Genomic DNA, 19,748 nt, shown 5'->3' with positions numbered 1-19,748 from the left:
AGATACACTCACCAGACACTTACTGGTGCCATGTCAGATAACCCTTTTCCCTTCAGAGTCGCCTTAATTCTTCATAGCACAGATTCAACAAGGTGCTGGAAACATTCCTCAGAGATTTTGGTTCATATTGAAATGATACCACCACACAGTTATGGCAGATTAGTCAGCTACATATCCATGAGCCAAATTTTCCGTCCCATCACACCCCAGAGGTGCTCCATTGGATTAAGATCTGGTGACTGTGGAGGCCCTTTGAGTACAGAGAACTCATTGTCGTGTTCAAGAAACCGGTTTGAGATCATTTGAGCTTTGTGACATCACAAGTTATCCTGCTGGAATCAGCCATCAGAAGATGGGCCCGCTGTGAAGTGCGATGGGGACGGTCAGCACCAATATTCAAGTAAGCTTCAGTGTTTAAACAATGTTCACTTGTTACAAAGGCGTGTAAAGTGTACCAAGTGCACTGTTACACTAGCACCAGCTTGAGACGCTGATAAAAGGCAGTATATATACATGCTTTCATGTTTTTATGCCAAATTGTGACTCATCAGCCTTGATTTTTCCAATCTTCTTTTGTCCTGTTTTGGGGAAACTGTGTGAACTGTGGCCTCAGTTTCCTGTTCTCAGCTGACAGGAGTGGAACTACAGCCTATGTGCTCCAAGGTCTGAGGAGGTGAGATGGTCTTCTGCATGCCTTAGTTGTAATGAGTGGTTATTTGAGTTGCTGATGCCTACTGTCGAATCAACAAGATACATTTTCTCTTTTTCGTTACACTCTCTGTAAACCCTGGACAGGGTTGTGCAGGAAAATCCCAGCAGTTTCTGAAATACTCAGATCAGGCGTGCTATGTTCAAAGTCACTTAAATCACCTTTCTTCCTCATTCTGATCCTCCATTTGAACTTCAATAGTCTACATGCCTAAATGCATTGCAGTGTAATTGGCTTGTTAGATATTTATGAGCAAGTGAACAGTTGTACCTAATGAAGTAGCTGTATGTGAGTGCATAATTACAACAAACTACCTCAAAGCTTTACTCGTGTATTTACTACCACTGTCTGAAAGCCATATTTAGTAAGTCTCACAGTGGATTTACAGTCCCGACATAACATTTTACATGTCAGATTTGAAACAGTGGAAACAGTTTCTGTTTACAAAACTTTAAATCTCTTCTTTAAAGAAGCAGTGCTGTTTTGTTTCACCGTGACATAACTGAGAGAGAGCAACGATAAATGAGGTTAGTCCGCTAACGGAGGCGACGACAGGGTTACAGTGCCATCTAGTGGTGAGGCAAAGTAGTATGCAGACGTTCTACACTAACCATGATTATATGATGACAACAAAGAAGATGTTTGTATGATGCGGTCCTCGTTGCTGTTAATAAATCCATCTATAAAGTTTGGTTTTCACACGAGGCATGTGTAAAACCTTAACAGTGATTCAGGGCTGAAAAAGAATTTAAAAAACAGGGAAAAATGGAAACATTTGGTTTAACATATTGTGCACAACATGTAACTGCAACCAAATACTTAGCACACACATAGCCTGTGTACTCCCAGCAGTATAATTCCCTCTAAATAACCCTGTGTGTTCCCAAACTGCTGATGGTGCCTTTAAACAAATATAGTTTGCATTCTTAAAGATTTAAAGTGGCCACAGTTTGCCAGAGATGATCTACGTCAAATACATGTTTGTTATGTAGCCTGTGATTGAAGAGGGAAACTACCACAAGCCTTATATTATTAGACTGATGCTGTACTAGACTTTCATCACTGCAGGGAAAGTAACTGCAGTAAATAAATAGACTAGACACACGCCCTGTGATAGCCTGTACAGGGTGAACCCCTCTGGTCCTAACTGATTAATGCCTTTTACATATTTACTTACAATATTAACAGTTTACAAATATGATGGGAGGAGGAGATGGTCGAGGTGAAGGGGTTAGAGGGCTGAGGAGAGGAGTGGAGCATAGGTTGGTGGAGTATGAGAGGAGGAAGTATGGACAGGAAGTGGGGCATGTGGAAAGTGGCAGAGTGGCAAAAAAAGAAAGAGTTGGAGCGTTAAAATGATTGATGGGGCTGAGGAGAAAGTAGAAGAGCAGAAGAACCTCTCTCCTTTTTCATTTCGCCCTTTTTCTCGGTCACTTTTTAAGGCCAGCTTCTGAAATCAGCTGACGTGACATAGTTTAGCATTTTGTAACAGGAGTTTGGTTTCATCCTCCAACTTGGACTCCTTTTTTATCCACTCTTTCTACTTGGTGAGCCACATTTCTTCTGTGTTTTTCGTAACATTTCTGCAGCTCTTCCTTTGCTTCTCACATGTCGGGGAATCCTCCAGAGCCATTTTTCCATTTAGCATGTCTCTGGTTTGATCTCTGTCTTCTGTCCCTTGAGAAGTTGCCACAGTGGCCTCCATCCCACTCTATCCCTAGCATCCTCCTCTGTCAGACTAACCTGCTCCATGTCCTCCTACATCCATGAACCTCCTCTGAGCTCTCCCTCTTTTCCTCCTCCCTGGGAGCTCCATCTTCAACACCCTTTGTCCAATACATCAACAATCCTTCCTCATGCCTCCTCTGCAAATGTCCAAACCACCTCGGCCTTTCCTCCAAAACACTCAACTTGAAATGCACCGATGATATAATCATGTCCATCCTGGTCACTCTTAATTAGTGCCACCGTTTCCAACCCATAGATCACAGCAGGTCTTCATTACCATCTTGTAAACCTTCCCATCTATCGCTGCTATCTTTCTGACATGAGTGTCTCCTGTAACACTCGTCAGTGCATCTACCTTTATCTGGTTTTCACCATAACTGTGACTCTCCTCCCTGTCTTCAAAAAGATGTCTCAGACTAAACAGACACAGCAGTGATGATCAGACTCTTAAAAAGAGGCAGGTGAGCAGATGTCCCACCATCGTTGTCTTCACTAACTGGTTCTTGTTTTAAGATTCCTCTCATATTAAGGCTGTTGATGTGCCGAGTAATGTTCAGTCTTTGAAAAACACTTTAATAAAAGTATTTTTTGGAACCAGAAATCATCTTTTTGTTGTTTATAGTGTAAATATCTCTTTAGTAGCCAGCTGTAGTGAAAATTTGGCAATATGCTGAATATAAATACACCTTACAATTTGCACCAAGCAGCTGAGTAAAATAAATGTACAAGGAGTCCCGTTTTTCAATTTTTATGCCATTTTTATGTTTTTTCTTTACAACTTTCACTCAATGATTTTTGCAGTGTGTGCAAACGCTGATTGTTTCTCCCTTTGCAATCTCACATTTCCATCATGTGATTATTTTATGTTCCAATACTGCTCGGAAAATTGTCAGTGATTAAAGAACGAAACAAAGCAAATGTGAAATAAAAATGAAAAACATAATGAAACCAAACACATTCAAATCCAACAAAGTTTCAGTCTCTCTTGTGTTTTGTCGTTAATGTTTAGCTTTGTCAGCGTAATGCATAGTGTCAGCAAACTGCACTGAATTATGGGAGTGCTGTAAGGTGTAGCAAGCTGGTTGAGTGCGTGTCTAATTACAGGGTGAACCACAATGATGAAAATAGGTTAGAGAAAATTAGTTTTATTTTCTACATTACAAAACAGCTCAAACTGTCCAAATTCCTCCTCCCTTTCTCAACAGGAAGTTTTCCCAAAGTTCACTTTAAGCAGGACATCCTAGTTGGTTGACACGGGGCCATAAAAGGAGGATGAGAGTATCTAAGCTTCCTCATCGTCACTTCCTGCTAGGCTGCTGTCAGTGGAGTCCACTTCCTCCTCCTGTTGCTCCTCTGAGGGCTGCGGTTCTGATTTGGGTTGCTGCTCTGGCTCAGTGGTGCTGGAGGGCTCGCTAGGTTCTGTCGCTGTGCTGCTCTCTGCAGGCTTGGAGTCCTTCTGCTGTTCTCCGTCTCCACCCTCCAAAAACTGAGACCAACCCTTCAGCCGCTCCTCTCGCTCGCGTGTCGTCTCTTCTACCTGCATGTACAGAACATGAAAGGTGAGAGATATTACCACGTGGAGACTCTAAGGCAGTCTAACGTATCAAAATAATTCAAATATCACCTGTTTTACTTCAATAAATACAAAATGGGACACCGTGCAATCACTGAGTCTACCATGAACTCCTCTGTGTACCAAATTATTCTAGAGATACATGTCAGGCTATCTGTCTGATGGTTAAATCTGGCCTTAAACTGGGTCATGAAACAGGACAATTACAAAACATTCTTTTAAAAAAATACATCTAAAAAAGTGCTGCTAGCACCCAAAAAAGTGACAATAATGTACATGAACTACAGTAAAAAAAAAAAAAAAAAAAAGATGTACTAACTTTCAGGCACAAAGTATATGTTGAACTGTACAACAGAATGCTAAAGACAATTACAGCCGTCAGAAAAGCTCAGTGGATCTCCTTTAACTAATAAATGAAAGTGAAAGAACAACCAAGTAAAGCTTTAACTACAAACCGAAGCACAGAAAACGAAGCAGATTCTGAAATCTGTCCCTTGGAACAATTAAAACTTTTGCAGATTTCATTTCATGCAGGAACCAAAACGTCACTTAGAAATTGTGTAACTTACTCCAACTTGTCAGGGAGCTAATTATATAACAGGCTAGGTATTACTACTTTTGACTGTGAATCACCAAGACCCCAAAAAGCTCAATATTTCTGTTGTTTTTATTTACCTGATAGTCTGTCGTTCCATCCCAAAGCTGAGCAGATAGCTGCCTTCCTCCAAACCAGCGCCCGTTGAACGACAGAATACATGCATCAGCTTGCTCAGGCTCCTTAAAAGCGACTGATGCCACGCCGTCCGGGTGTCTCTGCAGCACAAATACAGCCACACATCCACTTCATCTCAACTTTTTATTAACTAATTTCCTACCAGGACCTTCAAAATACAGAAATTAAACTCACATCAAAGAGGATGACCTTCTTAACTTCCCCAAACTTCTCACACTCACTCCGCAGATCCTCACGATACTCATTCAGCACCAGTGGGTCCTCCTACAGAGAGCAAAGAGATTAATGCACAATGCTGTGTGTGTGTGTGTGTGTGTGTGTGTGTGTGTGTGTGTGTGTGTGTGTGTGTGTGTGTATATACGTGTTCCTGTCACACCTCAAAGTCACTGGGATGGAACATATTCCTGATAATGACAACTTTTTCATGCCTCTTCCTCAAGTCTCCTTTTTTCTCCGGCCTCCAATCCAACTGTCTACAAAACAAAACAAAGAATAAAGAAACAGGGGCCAAAAAAAAAAAAGATTCGTCTCCTCTTATTCCAGTAGTGCTTCTACTGAGGAGTTCATTCCTGCTACACAGAAATAAACAGATAAGAACAGAGCACAGAATTTACTTCTGCTGCTGCTGTAGCTTCTTCTTATAATCTTTGCTTTTCTTCTTCTTTTTGCTGGCGTCATACTGCCCCTTCAGCTCAAATCGTGCTGCTTCCACATGCAGTTTATAACCTCGGACCTCTGACTCATCAATCAGGCGTATAGCCAGATCCACAGACTCCTTCTGCAGAGAACCACAAACAAGTACACACAGTCATTTGACCAGAGTAAAGAAAGCAAAAGCAGGAGATTTGTCTATCTACTCAACAAAAGGACTACAAATAACTTGCTCCATGTATTCTATGGCACCCTCTACGGCCAATATTGCCAATATTAAGTGACAACATTTGCACAGATATGGTGCGTGTCTGGGGCAGATGGTGAAGCAGGACAGACTAACCTTTAGATAGCAGCAAAGACCATCTCCCTTCAGATTTCCTTCTTTGTCTTTGTAAAGTTTGACCTTGTACTCTTCGGTGATGGGGTCCCGCATTACAATCCCACACTTTGACATCAGCTCGGCAAACTCATCGGAGCTGATGTCAGGAGGCAGGCCTGAGAAGCAGAGACCAGGAGAGAAAGATCAGAGCAAGAGAGCGCCACGTGATAAACAGAGTCAGGTACTTTATGGGACGCCAGCTTCTTGGCATTCAGAAGGATATGTAGGTGATACTAACCTGACACATAGACATTCGTGTTTTTACTTTCATCAATATCAAACCATCCTACGGGCAGAAAAAGGAAAACTGATCAAAAGCGACATTCCACTTACAACTTGAAAATTGCACATAACTGTATAAATACAGTTAGTAAATTAACATAATAACAGCAGCGCAAATTCTTATTAGATTTATATTTCTGTGTGTGTGTGTGTGTGTTTGGATGTCAGTTTACCTTGCTCAGCTTTCCTCTTCTCCCCTTTCTGTTTGGTTTCTTTGCCTGGCGTCTCATGCTGCTCTGAGGCCGAGTTTGGGGCGGGATCTTCTGGTTTCTCCTTTTCTGGTGGTTTTTGTGGTGGTTTGCTGTCAGTCCCAGGTGCTGCTGGGTTGGTGCCGGTCAGAGAAGTGTTCTTTCCATCCAGAGCCGATTCCTGAGTGAAGCCATAGTTGGCCTGGTAGGCTGCCATGAAGTCCTCTGTTATCTAGAGGAACAAATCAAACCTACTTAATATTAACACAGAAATCAACTCTGACCAATTTTGACACATCTAATAAAAGCTGTTATTTTAACAGCTAAATAAGCCTGAGTAGATCCTCTGTCACTCAAAGATATTACATCATTATTTTGTCAAGATTGCTCTGGATGCAAACAAAATGATAACACATAATAGTGCAGTCTACCACTTATCTCAGCACAGTCTTTAACCACAAACCCAAGACTGATGTGAATACGGAGTCCATCATAAATCAGGGTCAACAGAAAATACATTTATTAGGGAGGCTGAACTCTTAATGTCATTTAGGAATTCTTATGTAATTTTTATTGTTCATTTATCGAAAGTCTTTTAACATTTGCTGGTTTATTGATGCATCTACTCGTGATAAAAACTCCCTCAACAGCATTGTTAACACCTGCTCCAAAGTCATAGGGTTAGGGAGAGAGACTTGTGTTCACTCAGGAGAAATCAGATGGTAAAGCAGGCAAAAACTCATTATGAACCATGTTTGGTCATATCCACATTCAGGAAGTTGCTCTCAGGCCAGTATGCCAGTAAGCTACAAACAAACTGCCCACCTCTGGCATTAATAAGTTCTCTGAATCATAAAATAAACGATAGCTTCGTTTTTTCACTTTAATTTAATTTTACTAGTCATTGCTTTTATGCTATATAAAAAAGAAAACTACACACCTCCAAAAGCCAAGTAAGAAAACTATAACAATATAGTTGCTCCAACAAATACCAACACTCTAGCTCCACAGGTCAGAGCAATACCCTGCACTGTACTGTACTAACATCTCTCCAACAGCTGAAGCATGGCCAGGATGGGGTCATGCAACAGCCACAATGATCCCAAGAGCAGCAGCAAGTTTACCTTTTTTTTTTTATTTACCCAATTAAAGCATCTAATAATGATCAGATAATTGTTTATGAAGTCCTGACCCATAAAAGCTTAAAGCTTAAAAGCTTAAGCCAAGAGACCTTAAAGAAGCATTATAACACAAGAAAGAAAAGCTGAGAGTCAAAGAAAGCTCGTACTTTGGGAAACCAGGCCTTCTTTTCATGATCCCAGTCATACACAGTGCCATCCTCTGGATCGGTGTAGGTGTATGGGTCTGAGCCATCTTCATTTCTCTGCCCATAGAGCTCTTGCAGCCGCAGCTGCTCCATAAACTCTTTGTTGGGATCTGATTCGCCACTCATCTACGACAATAAAGTGACACGTTAGATTACCACGTTCAGACATATAGACAGACCCTGTATGACAACTTTATCACACCGAAATAGCCTGGATTTAATATCCTGCTCTGGAGTCTTGCACAGGTTAATGATCTGGATATTACTCACCCATCTAACTGCCACTAGCCAACTAATCACATATGAGTACCATCATTGTTACTATACTGTAACTGCCGAAAATGTCAGCCAGCTGCTTTAATCCTTCATAATGTCAAGGATAACAACCGACAGCTGGACTCAATGTGAGCTAAAACCTACAGCCCGTCTTCAAAAGGGGGCTGTATCTGAGTTAATATCAGGTTAATTCGGTCATTCACCTCTGCTACATTTTTATGTCCGTGATTAACACTTAGATTAAGTGTGTTGATGTTAGCCAGCATGGCTAGCGTTACCTTTCACAGCGATAGTCCAGGCACAATGAGCTCTGGCTGGTGCGAAAGTTAACGGTGCAAATTATCTTAGTCAGACCCCCGCCACAGAACCAGCTTTGTGATTTGAATGTGTTTTAAATTATTCTTTTTTTTATTTCTAAATGAACGTTTCAGCGCAGCCCCCTAACGTTTTGATTTACCCTCAGTTAGTAACAACGGCACTAAAACGAAGTACATCCGAGGTTATGCCACTTGTGCGCATGCGTGGAAGAAAAGGGGGAAAGGAGGCATTCGATTTGCACTTCTGCGTCTACCTTTTTTAAAAGAGCGTCTGCTGTTCAGCAAGACCAACGATCACTTTGTCCGGAGTTTGTTCGAGGGTAATGAATCGAACGTACGTCTTGTAGAATACCTAGTGCCGATAGTTAAGTGGTTGGCTAGTTCAATGCAGCTAACAGGTAAGTAATAAAATAGTCTCCTGGGTTTGGCATGGCCGAGGGTAGCGGTAATGTTAACGTCAATCCGGCCAACCTCCCACCGGGAGACCCCCAGCTCATCGGGATGATTGTAGAGCATCTGAAAAACCGGGGTCTTTTTGATGAGTTCCGTCGGGACTGTTTAGCCGACGTCGATACAAAGGTAATCTACTAACTCTGCTTTGTTTGTGTTTAACTTTAGCTAACCTGACACAAACAAAGTTATCCGTGTCAGTGCCACTTTAACTGTTCTAAATATATCAGAGTGTCCTTTTAGCTGGCTACAGTATACTACAGTATACTTTCAACGCAGTGTACTGCGTTACTTAGTGTGCGCTATTGCTGCATATTTACCGCGCTGTCGTTGTTGTCAGCCGGCCTATCAGAACCTGCGACAGAAAGTGGACAACTTCGTCACATCGCATCTGAGCACGCAGAACTGGAACCCGTCCATCAACAAGAACCAGATGAGGAACGGACTGAGGCAAAGCGTCGTTCAGTGAGTGTTTCCTTTGAGCTTTTTGCAACCTTTCAGCTCCTGTTTAGAATGTACTACACACGTGAGCTTCCAAGGAGCCAGACTTTCTCATAATTTTACATAATCTTTTTTTTGTTTGTTTTTTAACAGTAGTTCTCCAGGCTTTCAGAAGGTCCTTCAAAGTTTTTCTTTGGACATTGGCTGCTTTTCACTCATTTTTAGTCCAGCCTTTGTACCTGACTATTGTTTTGTTTGTTAAGCCATGTAACACTGACTTATGAATCCTTCAAAGAAAAAATGGGCACCTAACCTAACTCAAAGAGTGAATCTTTCTTGTCGACACATAACAGACAAAAACTGTATCTTTTGGCATATCATCTGTTCCGGTTTCTTTAGTTCAATCTATGAAAAATGCCAAAGATAATGCAGTTTGACAGACAAAAAATGGTATTTTTGCACCAACAAGCTGACTGCCAAACAGTCATTAGCTGAAAAATTGGTGTAGCTCAGCATCGTGTGCAGTGTCCTTAGAAATATGAGAACACTGAATGAGTTGCAAGCCTTAAAAACTATCTGCAGCACATGAACAGTATCGAGAAGTTATGCCCTTTAAAAGTTATGCCAAATTACACACCAACTAGACTGAAAATCAGTGCCAACAGGTCTGATTGAGCCATGAATCCAAATATTAAATATTTGGTTCAAATAACATTTAGCATGGATGAAGAGAATTCGGGTGGTTTAAGGGTAAAAAAAAACACCGCAAAAGTTATGTCATGGTTTGGAGGTGTAAACAATACCACCTGGAAGCATCTGATTGATAACATCTTCAGTTGTCTGCCTGATAATAGGGCTAATTAACACAATTGACGATGTCACCTGTAAAAATTAGTTGAAGTGGATTTTCATTGTTGATGTGTCATACTAAAACCACATAAATGTGTTTTTGTAACTGCAATACAATAAAGGAAGGTATGAGGGCAGTATCGCCTATATCGTCTGCCAAGACTGCACTCAATATTAACGAAGAAAGACGTAGCGCCAACCAAAAAACAGGATGAATAAAACAAATAAAGTTAAATGCAGACTGTGCATACCAGAGCTTTCCTTCCACGACAGCACTACTGCAGTGCGCACTCACATGTTTTTTTTGGGGGGGGGGGGGTTAACATCTAATTTCTTTAAGTACATTCGTAAAAAGACTGTAGTGAACAGGATTTATGAACAGGTTATATATAAAATAAAGACATGAACTGTTTTTGAAGTATCTTTATGACTCTGCGTATTGGTACCCATTCTGTCATCAGTTCAGTCCTTTTTTTGTTGTTGTTGTTGTTGTCACTAGAATCGTGATGTTATATTTGTTACAATTTCTGAAGCCCTCTTGGCTAGATCTCTTTTTTTTTTAACGCATTTTTAATGTCAGTGACAAAAGATATATAAAAGTCACTTTTCCAAAAATTAATTGCAGCAGCTACTTTGTGACAGGAATGCTCAAGTCATGTATTTTAATGTATGTAATTTAAGATCGGGCATGCTGGAGTCTGGTGTGGACAGGATCATAACTCAGGTCGTGGACCCCAAGATGAACCACACTTTCCGACCGCACATAGAAACAGCCATCCACGACTTTCTGTCAGGGGACAGGAAGGAGGAAAGCACCTCAAGTTTGAACTCTGCTCCATCTGAACAGACAGAACCACAAGAGCCTCCGTCTGCCTCTGGCCCCAAAACCCCCTGAGGTGTGTGTTTAAAACCCAAAGCACAGCGTAAGGTCGACAGCAGCTCAAAAATGAGTAGTCTCTTTCTCTCTCGATACAGGCACACATGCTGGTCTCTAGTGGTCTACACATTCTGTATGGCTGCATTAACCTTTGGAAAGGTGCAGCGTCGGACAAGTGGACAATGAAGAGGAGGCTGTTTCCTGCCTCCAGTTCAATGGATTAGTCAGGAGTGTGTCATTGCTCCTGCATGAGGCTGCTGCGGGAGAAGGGCTACAACGCTGAGCGGTGCGCTGTCGTCGTGTGAGTCTGGATTAAAAACAACGCATGTGTGGATTGTTATTTTTTTTCGGTACTGGCTTTTTGGTTTGGTTTTTTCCAATGTGTTTGTTTTGTTTTGTTTTTTTGTATCAATTCTAGATTTTGTAATACAGAGCCAATTGTTCACTCACTCTGTTTATGCCTATGATATAGACATTTTCCAGTAATTATGTTTCCTGTTGTTTTTTGGGGGGGGGTAGGCTTGGACACTGAAAAAACTAAATTACTGAAAAGCAATGCAATGAATGAATTTGTTTCATGTTTACAGGCCATAATTTTTCATTTCATCATGTCAGATTTTTTCTTTGGTGTGTGTGTGCATAATATGAAGTTTGTGCATCTCATGTGCTTAAATTAAAAACAACTGCCATCATGTCCCTCTTTGTCTTTCTCTACCTCCTCGTAGTTGCTAAGCTTTCATCAGTTGATAAACTGATAAAAATATGGTGTATGTCTTTAAAGGAGATGGCAATACAGTTAACAGAGAGGAAATGACAGTTAGGCTTTTTAAAGCAATTTCTGTGTAAAGAAAGCTGGTGTGTGGTGTTTATCAGTTTTCTTTGTTAACTCTAACATACAAGAAGCTGTGTGATGCAGCATTTCACTCTTCTTTGCAAAATGGATCAGTCAAGTGTGAGCTACAGTCAGAGACATGATCAGAAGAGCGGTTGATGGAGATTTCTAAGGACTGGCTGAAAAAAACAAACGTAGTGGAAATAAAATGAGTAAATTAATCTTGTGGATTCATGATTATCACAAGCACTCTGAGCTGGGAATACTATTACCTCAAGTATTTATGCACAGCGGTTAGCGCCGATGCCTCACAGCATGAATTGATTTAAACCAAGCCCCAGACTTCACATCCAGTCTGAGATCTTTCTTTGTGCAGTTTGCATGTTCTCCTCGTCCCTGCGTGGGTTCTCCGGCTTCCTCACACAGTCTAAAAACATCCACAGGTTTAGGTTAATTGGTGATTCTAAACTGACCATAGGTGGGAATGGTGACAACTGGGGCTGGATATCATCACTGATTTCTATAATCAATTCGATTCTGATTCACAAGGTCCTGATTCGATCTTGACTCAGTCAGAAATATTATAAATCTGATCATTTATCAGTATTTAAACTTGTCAGATTTCATCAGAGCATCACAGCAGATGCCTTTGTGTCAAAGTAACTGAAAACACTGAAAACAGAGATTTGAGATGGGAAACTGTTCTTGAAGAGAGAGAGAGAAAGAGCTATGCAGGAAGTGTGATTTTATCGTGGTGGAAGCAAATCAGCAAAAGTAAGAGGGAATTAATGACGATGTTTATCAAACGTGAAGCGTAGTTTTGATCTTCTTTTGCTGTTTGTTTAGTGAATTTTGGTTGGAGAGTGACAAAACCTGCAGCATCAGAATCTGTGTGCTGTCGGCTTTCAGCACTGACGGTGTGTCTGTGTATGTGCTGTCGGGTGAGAAAGTCAACATCTCACAGATTCTGATGCGTCGGGTCATCGCTTTCTGTTTACCTTTTTGTATGGAATCCGTTTACCTGCTCTCATTTGCTGTTTTAACTGTTTGGTGGTTCTTGAAATAGTTTTGCTTTAACCTGAGATTCTGGCGTTTCTGGAAAAATAGATTTGTATTTAAAAATCGATTCAGGATTCAATGAATCGATATGGCGTTATTCAAGCTAAAATTGATTTTAAATGGGAAAATCGATTATTTAAACACACCCCTAATAAGAAGGCCCATCGCGTATAGGTGTAACAGAGAAACAGCCAATCAAATCGCAGCTTTTCAGGCATTGGAAAAAAAGGATTTTTTTTACACTGAACCGTCTGAGCGCGGGTTCGAGTCCTGGTTGGGACAAAGGTTGTGTTACATTATCAAAAGTTAAACACCATTTTCAATTTACTTACTGTGGATAACATTTACTTTTCACTTTGCTTTTTCTTATTATTTCATTATCATTTTATTTATATTATATAGTATTATGGTCTGTGGAGCAATTTTTCTGCATTACGTACTTATACTGTCACAAAGTACATAACTCAGACTAAACTGTATCATCACAGTTTTGAGATGATACATACCAGACATATAGTCTACAATTATGCAGACATCCAACTTTTAATACAAAGACTAAAGCTAAAACTATAATACAGATAGATTCTGTTGGCATAGAAAATTAAGCTTATGCATAATTTCAATAAGGAAGATCTGTAATAAGTCATCTGTCTGCTTCCTGGTGGCTGCCAGTTTATATCTATTCATTTTCCAGCACAAACTCAGTACTGACATCATTACTTTATTCCAGTCATGCTCTTGCCAGCCTCCACTCTGCATGCTTTAAATCTGTTGCTCTTCTGCTTCTGCCATTCTGCGTTTCAGATCCGCAGCCATGCAGCCCGCCTCCTCTCCTTTCTCCTCCTCACTGTGGTCACTCAGAACCCTGTCCCAGCCTCCATCTTCATCTTCATTACTATCAGCATGTTGACTCTGGGGTGGTTGTTGTGCAAAATCCTGTCACTGCTGGGATTCTTTTTGCTATGATGGGTCATTGGAGTCTTAACTGCCAAACAGTTAGATTTATTTCTGTATCTCAATAAATCATGTTCAGTTTTTCCACATGATCTCTTCTTATTGAATTGTTTTTGTAGATAAGTTTCAAGCTAGCAAGCAATACCTAAATATTATCACCAGAAGTGAGAAACTGTCTGCAGCTCCAGCTGTGTGCTGCATGTATTAAAGATAACTTTAGACATTGTGTGGTGGTCATGTCTGAAACAGGCTGTACAGTCACACAGATAAAAGACAGCAGTCATGTTTCTAATATTACAAATGAAAACAGAAAGATTATGAAGATAAAAGCTATGAGACCCCTCTAGAGAAAGGATGGCTCGTTATCATTACATGAAGTGATTTAGAAATAGTATGTAAGCTTTAAGGCCAGCACTCACAACTTATTAAAACTGATTACCTGATGGTGAGCACACAGATATATAAACATATAGGTGAACTCTAAGAAGAAAACTGTGTTGATATTTTTGCAGAAAACTCTTTATTTACACTTTTATATTTACAATCTGTTTTTATTTATATAAACAAAAGAAACATTCACAACTAGAACAAAACTGTCTTATGTACAAAATCAACTGTTTCTCCCTTATTTACTGTTTTCTTCCACCATACAGCCAGCATACAACTATACTATTAGAGGAACATCGCCGGAACGTGGCCAGAACACACAAAAACAAGAACAAGACAATATATAAAAGTTCAGGCTCAGCTTTGGAGAGCAATTCATGTAAAACTATTTTACTCCAGTTCTGAAACCTTTCATTTGAAAACCTGTGTTTGCTCCTGAAGATCCTCTGGGTGTGGACCCTTCTGCTGCTGCTGGCACAGTGACTAGTTATGCAGAGACAGAGGACAGAGGCATATGAGATGTAAACAGACTTAGCCATTATCACGTCTGACATTTAGTAATAACGCAGTACTTACAGCTCTGCATGTGTAGTTTTACAGGTGAGATGCTCAGCATTGCGTCCTCCAGGTCTTTATCCTCATCCATCCCTATGATGCAGGCAACAACTAGATAAATATATACTGAACTTGTTTCACATCAACAACGTTATTAAAATATTATTAAAACAACTTACCCAGGGGTTTAGTTGGAGCATTTGTGGAAGCAGACACAGACTGCTGCTTCTTCCGCACGTACTGCTGCAGCTTATGCATCCGTGTTCCTTGACTGCAGCTCTTCCTCGTGATAAAGTCTCCATAGCCGTCACCTCTGCCACCCCAAATCTCCTTCCAGGTGCTCTTGGCTCATGAGCCAAAGCCAACCAGCTGATCATCCTCAGAGGCTTCTGCTCCAACACTCACTCTGCTGGCCTCGTAGTTCAGAAGAGTTTTTATCTCTGTAAAGCTGAGGGCATACTGTACAAATGAATGCAAGCTCTCCTTGCCATGTCCTTCTTCCACAGAGGTCCCTGCAGCCTCTTGCTTCTGGAGATCTTTGATCAGGTACATGGTGTACCCGACATTCATTCTCCAGAAGCCACTGGAAAGATTTCCCTTTATACTTTCCAAACTGCAGGATGTACTCTCCCTGCACTTCCTTCATGTCAGAGGCATCCCCTCCTCTCTGATAGATGACAGTCAGAGCATCGTCCTCCCTCACAGGTGCAGACTTGTCCTGAAGCTCGGGGACATTTTTAATCCGCCGAGCTTCTTTTGACGAGTCCCGGGGAAGGTATCCAAGTGGCCCCTTGCGGAATGCCACAGAGATTTTCCCTGGATATGGCGCAATTTTCTTCTGCATCTTGACATGCAGTGAAAAAATAAACAATTATATTAAACAAAATTGATTCCAAACACAAACAAAGACATTTCAGGCTATAATCTTGCTGCACATTGTGGCTGGGTTTAACAGCAGGATGCAGGAGAACAATAAAGAGACACAATTTGAAAGAAAATTGACAACATTTGCGATAAAAGTGTTTTTTCCTCCAGGTATAACAAACTGTTCTGTCTGTAAATAAAAACCTTTCATGGTTGAATGATTATTGGCGTATCTGCAAAATTTGTGGTAACTGCTTAGTCGTCATGGCACATAAGAATTGCTGGTAGATTAACAACATATATGTATTTAAGCTATCGTGTTTATTCATACACGAGTGGGCATTACTCATGTTGATATCAAGACAGACTTTCGCATTGATAAGGTGACTGACCATTACAACATGAAAGCAATACATTTTCTTTTAAAGCAAGTTAAGTCATTTAGCATGTCATCTCATAACAAGACACTTATCGGTTATTTAATTGTACCACATTATAGTAATGTCAGTGTCACAGCAGTCAGAAACCTACAAAGTTTATTTAAAAGTAAAACACGTCAATGAAACACGCAATCAATTTAAGGAGCAGGTTCATTCATGATTTACCGTGCCACTTTACAACAGCGGATAAACTCCCACCGTCTTTAACTGAGCGATGGATGCTTCGTAAATGCAATCGGAACACGTCTATTAACTGTAATATACACCTGTAAATGTATTCTGTTGGTTTACTCTTATTTCAAACGACGTTTCTTACCTTTGATCAATGAACGAGGATCGTTGAGATGTGTTGCGAGCGGTGAGTTACTTGTTTTCTCGTAAAAGAGGAGATTTTTTAAAAGTGCCGCCGCATCTCAAACTCGCAACAGCGCCGGAAGACCGTAGTGGCCAAAGATATATTACATCCGTAGTGGTTTAGCACTACCATAGAGAATGAATGGGAAACGGTTTAGGCCGTTTAGCTAAACCACTACGGATGTAATATATTTTTGTCCACTATAGTCTTCTGGCGCTGTTTCCACTTTATACGTGATACGTTAATTACGGTTGTTTTGGGAGAGGTTTTGCCTCTTTCGTTGAAGGTAGAGAACTCTACGTTGAGGCTTCTAGTCATTCTAATCTCTGTCGCTGTTATTTGCACGTAAAACTTGATACACATAAACAGGCGTGCACAACTTAATGTATCAAAATGGGGAAACAGCGATACTATCCCACTGTGGACATAGTTGCGTCGCGATCGGTACGGCAACATAACAGTCGAAAGGCACCTTCCTCGTTAGTATAGTGGTGAGTATCCCCGCCTGTCACGCGGGAGACCGGGGTTCGATTCCCCGACGGGGAGGCTTTACGTTTTCATTCTTAATGTTAAAAGTCACAAAAGTTTGAAGATCCTACTTTAATGTTTCAGGGTTTCCTTAAACAGACTCAGGAATAAAACAATATTAAAACACATGACAATTACTAAACTTTTCTAAACTGTAGAAGAGGAAGGGACACTGCTGCATAAACTTGGATGCTGATGATGCACATGACAACAAAACATGTTTGAGTTCTTTTTCAATTTTTGCTCCTATAGTTTTGATGGTGTATTTTCCAATACGGAATAACCATTCATGGTTTATGTATGTACCACACATACACTGCAGTATTTATTGGCAACGATTTTCAATTAACACAACCGAGTAGCAGTTTAAATGTTGGGAATGGAGACAAGCCGTGGACTGAACGGGTTGTCACTAGGAGTGGATTTAAATAATTGATTTTCCAATTTAAATCGATTTTAGATTGAATAACGCGATATTGATTCATTAAATCCGGAATCAATTTTTAAATATGAATGTATTTTGCCAGAATTGCCAGAATCTTAGATTAAAGCTCACAAAACTATTTCAACAACCATCAAACATGATGTGTTCCTGTTTCCCCGTTTTGATAGTTAAGTTGTGCACACCTGTTTGAGTCTGTTCAAGGAAACCCTGAAACATTAAAGTAGGATCTTCAAACTTTTGTGACTTTTAACATTAAGAATGAAAACGTAAAGCCTCCCCGTCGGGGAATCGAACCCCGGTCTCCCGCGTGACAGGCGGGGATACTCACCACTATACTAACGAGGAAGGTGCCTTTTGACTGTTATGTTGCCGTACCGATCGCGACGCAACTATGTCCACAGTGGGATAGTATCGCTGTTTCCCCATTTTGATACATTAAGTTGTGCACGCCTGTTTATGTGTATCAAGTTTTACGTGCAAATAACAGCGACAGAGATTAGAATGACTAGAAGCCTCAACGTAGAGTTCTCTACCTTCAACGAAAGAGGCAAAACCTCTCCCAAAACAACCGTAATTAACGTATCACGTATAAAGTGGAAACAGCGCCAGAAGACTATAGTGGACAAAAATATATTACATCCGTAGTGGTTTAGCTAAACGGCCTAAACCGTTTCCCATTCATTCTCTATGGTAGTGCTAAACCACTACGGATGTAATATATCTTTGGCCACTACGGTCTTCCGGCGCTGTTGCGAGTTTGAGATGCGGCGGCACTTTTAAAAAATCTCCTCTTTTACGAGAAAACAAGTAACTCACCGCTCGCAACACATCTCAACGATCCTCGTTCATTGATCAAAGGTAAGAAACGTCGTTTGAAATAAGAGTAAACCAACAGAATACATTTACAGGTGTATATTACAGTTAATAGACGTGTTCCGATTGCATTTACGAAGCATCCATCGCTCAGTTAAAGACGGTGGGAGTTTATCCGCTGTTGTAAAGTGGCACGGTAAATCATGAATGAACCTGCTCCTTAAATTGATTGCGTGTTTCATTGACGTGTTTTACTTTTAAATAAACTTTGTAGGTTTCTGACTGCTGTGACACTGACATTACTATAATGTGGTACAATTAAATAACCGATAAGTGTCTTGTTATGAGATGACATGCTAAATGACTTAACTTGCTTTAAAAGAAAATGTATTGCTTTCATGTTGTAATGGTCAGTCACCTTATCAATGCGAAAGTCTGTCTTGATATCAACATGAGTAATGCCCACTCGTGTATGAATAAACACGATAGCTTAAATACATATATGTTGTTAATCTACCAGCAATTCTTATGTGCCATGACGACTAAGCAGTTACCACAAATTTTGCAGATACGCCAATAATCATTCAACCATGAAAGGTTTTTATTTACAGACAGAACAGTTTGTTATACCTGGAGGAAAAAACACTTTTATCGCAAATGTTGTCAATTTTCTTTCAAATTGTGTCTCTTTATTGTTCTCCTGCATCCTGCTGTTAAACCCAGCCACAATGTGCAGCAAGATTATAGCCTGAAATGTCTTTGTTTGTGTTTGGAATCAATTTTGTTTAATATAATTGTTTATTTTTTCACTGCATGTCAAGATGCAGAAGAAAATTGCGCCATATCCAGGGAAAATCTCTGTGGCATTCCGCAAGGGGCCACTTGGATACCTTCCCCGGGACTCGTCAAAAGAAGCTCGGCGGATTAAAAATGTCCCCGAGCTTCAGGACAAGTCTGCACCTGTGAGGGAGGACGATGCTCTGACTGTCATCTATCAGAGAGGAGGGGATGCCTCTGACATGAAGGAAGTGCAGGGAGAGTACATCCTGCAGTTTGGAAAGTATAAAGGGAAATCTTTCCAGTGGCTTCTGGAGAATGAATGTCGGGTACACCATGTACCTGATCAAAGATCTCCAGAAGCAAGAGGCTGCAGGGACCTCTGTGGAAGAAGGACATGGCAAGGAGAGCTTGCATTCATTTGTACAGTATGCCCTCAGCTTTACAGAGATAAAAACTCTTCTGAACTACGAGGCCAGCAGAGTGAGTGTTGGAGCAGAAGCCTCTGAGGATGATCAGCTGGTTGGCTTTGGCTCATGAGCCAAGAGCACCTGGAAGGAGATTTGGGGTGGCAGAGGTGACGGCTATGGAGACTTTATCACGAGGAAGAGCTGCAGTCAAGGAACACGGATGCATAAGCTGCAGCAGTACGTGCGGAAGAAGCAGCAGTCTGTGTCTGCTTCCACAAATGCTCCAACTAAACCCCTGGGTAAGTTGTTTTAATAATATTTTAATAACGTTGTTGATGTGAAACAAGTTCAGTATATATTTATCTAGTTGTTGCCTGCATCATAGGGATGGATGAGGATAAAGACCTGGAGGACGCAATGCTGAGCATCTCACCTGTAAAACTACACATGCAGAGCTGTAAGTACTGCGTTATTACTAAATGTCAGACGTGATAATGGCTAAGTCTGTTTACATCTCATATGCCTCTGTCCTCTGTCTCTGCATAA

At 40.7% G+C, this 19,748-nt stretch overlaps 2 protein-coding genes, 2 long non-coding RNA genes and 2 other non-coding genes across 9 annotated transcripts in view; 3 read left to right on the top strand and 3 right to left on the bottom strand.

Moving 5' to 3' along the window:
• Positions 1–3,447: 3,447 nt before the first annotated feature.
• On the bottom strand, positions 3,448–9,072 carry htatsf1 (HIV-1 Tat specific factor 1). 3 transcript variants are annotated; one of them, XM_003446962.4, is made up of 10 exons: positions 8,937–9,072; positions 7,535–7,699; positions 6,232–6,478; positions 6,015–6,062; positions 5,738–5,892; positions 5,358–5,521; positions 5,120–5,216; positions 4,918–5,007; positions 4,686–4,823; positions 3,720–3,974 (listed from the first exon to the last, which is right to left on the bottom strand). In XM_003446962.4, exons 2-10 carry the CDS (start codon positions 7,697–7,699, stop codon positions 3,720–3,722), a joined length of 1,359 nt encoding a protein of 452 aa, XP_003447010.1. In that variant the 5' UTR covers positions 8,937–9,072. The 3 variants fall into 3 exon arrangements, with proteins under 3 accessions (XP_019219229.1, XP_003447010.1, XP_005452694.1); XM_005452637.3 differs by lacking the exon at positions 8,937–9,072 and adding an exon at positions 8,128–8,324; XM_019363684.2 differs by lacking the exon at positions 8,937–9,072 and having other exon boundaries at positions 3,448–3,974.
• The window catches only part of LOC106098364 (uncharacterized), a 25,272-nt gene continuing 13,939 nt past the window's right edge, over positions 8,416–19,748 (top strand). Inside the window, exons 1-5 of the mRNA XM_025911080.1 lie at positions 8,416–8,745; positions 8,957–9,081; positions 10,588–10,798; positions 18,837–19,121; positions 19,339–19,501. Of these exons, the coding sequence (XP_025766865.1) occupies positions 8,596–8,745; positions 8,957–9,081; positions 10,588–10,798; positions 18,837–19,121; positions 19,339–19,501 (934 nt within the window). The 5' untranslated portion in view covers positions 8,416–8,595. The remainder of the gene's footprint in view (positions 8,746–8,956; positions 9,082–10,587; positions 10,799–18,836; positions 19,122–19,338; positions 19,502–19,748) is intronic.
• Positions 14,179–16,384, bottom strand: LOC109203866 (uncharacterized). The gene is made up of 4 exons (XR_002063526.2): positions 16,191–16,384; positions 14,750–15,414; positions 14,592–14,663; positions 14,179–14,498 (listed from the first exon to the last, which is right to left on the bottom strand). It is a non-coding gene; the product is annotated as an uncharacterized LOC109203866 (long non-coding RNA).
• On the top strand, positions 16,704–16,775 carry trnad-guc (transfer RNA aspartic acid (anticodon GUC)). Its single transcript has one exon. It is a non-coding gene; the product is annotated as a tRNA-Asp (tRNA).
• trnad-guc (transfer RNA aspartic acid (anticodon GUC)) lies at positions 17,476–17,547 on the bottom strand. Its single transcript has one exon. It is a non-coding gene; the product is annotated as a tRNA-Asp (tRNA).
• Positions 17,748–19,748, top strand: part of LOC112848055 (uncharacterized) — a 5,068-nt gene continuing 3,067 nt past the window's right edge. For both annotated transcript variants that reach the window (XR_003221965.1, XR_003221964.1), the window contains exons 1-3: positions 17,748–18,060; positions 18,837–19,501; positions 19,588–19,659. This is a non-coding gene — a long non-coding RNA (uncharacterized LOC112848055). The remainder of the gene's footprint in view (positions 18,061–18,836; positions 19,502–19,587; positions 19,660–19,748) is intronic.

Source organism: Oreochromis niloticus, linkage group LG10 (assembly GCF_001858045.2).
Source record: "Oreochromis niloticus isolate F11D_XX linkage group LG10, O_niloticus_UMD_NMBU, whole genome shotgun sequence".
Classification (NCBI taxonomy): Eukaryota; Metazoa; Chordata; class Actinopteri; order Cichliformes; family Cichlidae; genus Oreochromis; species Oreochromis niloticus.
This window is presented reverse-complemented; position numbering and strand designations above follow the sequence as displayed.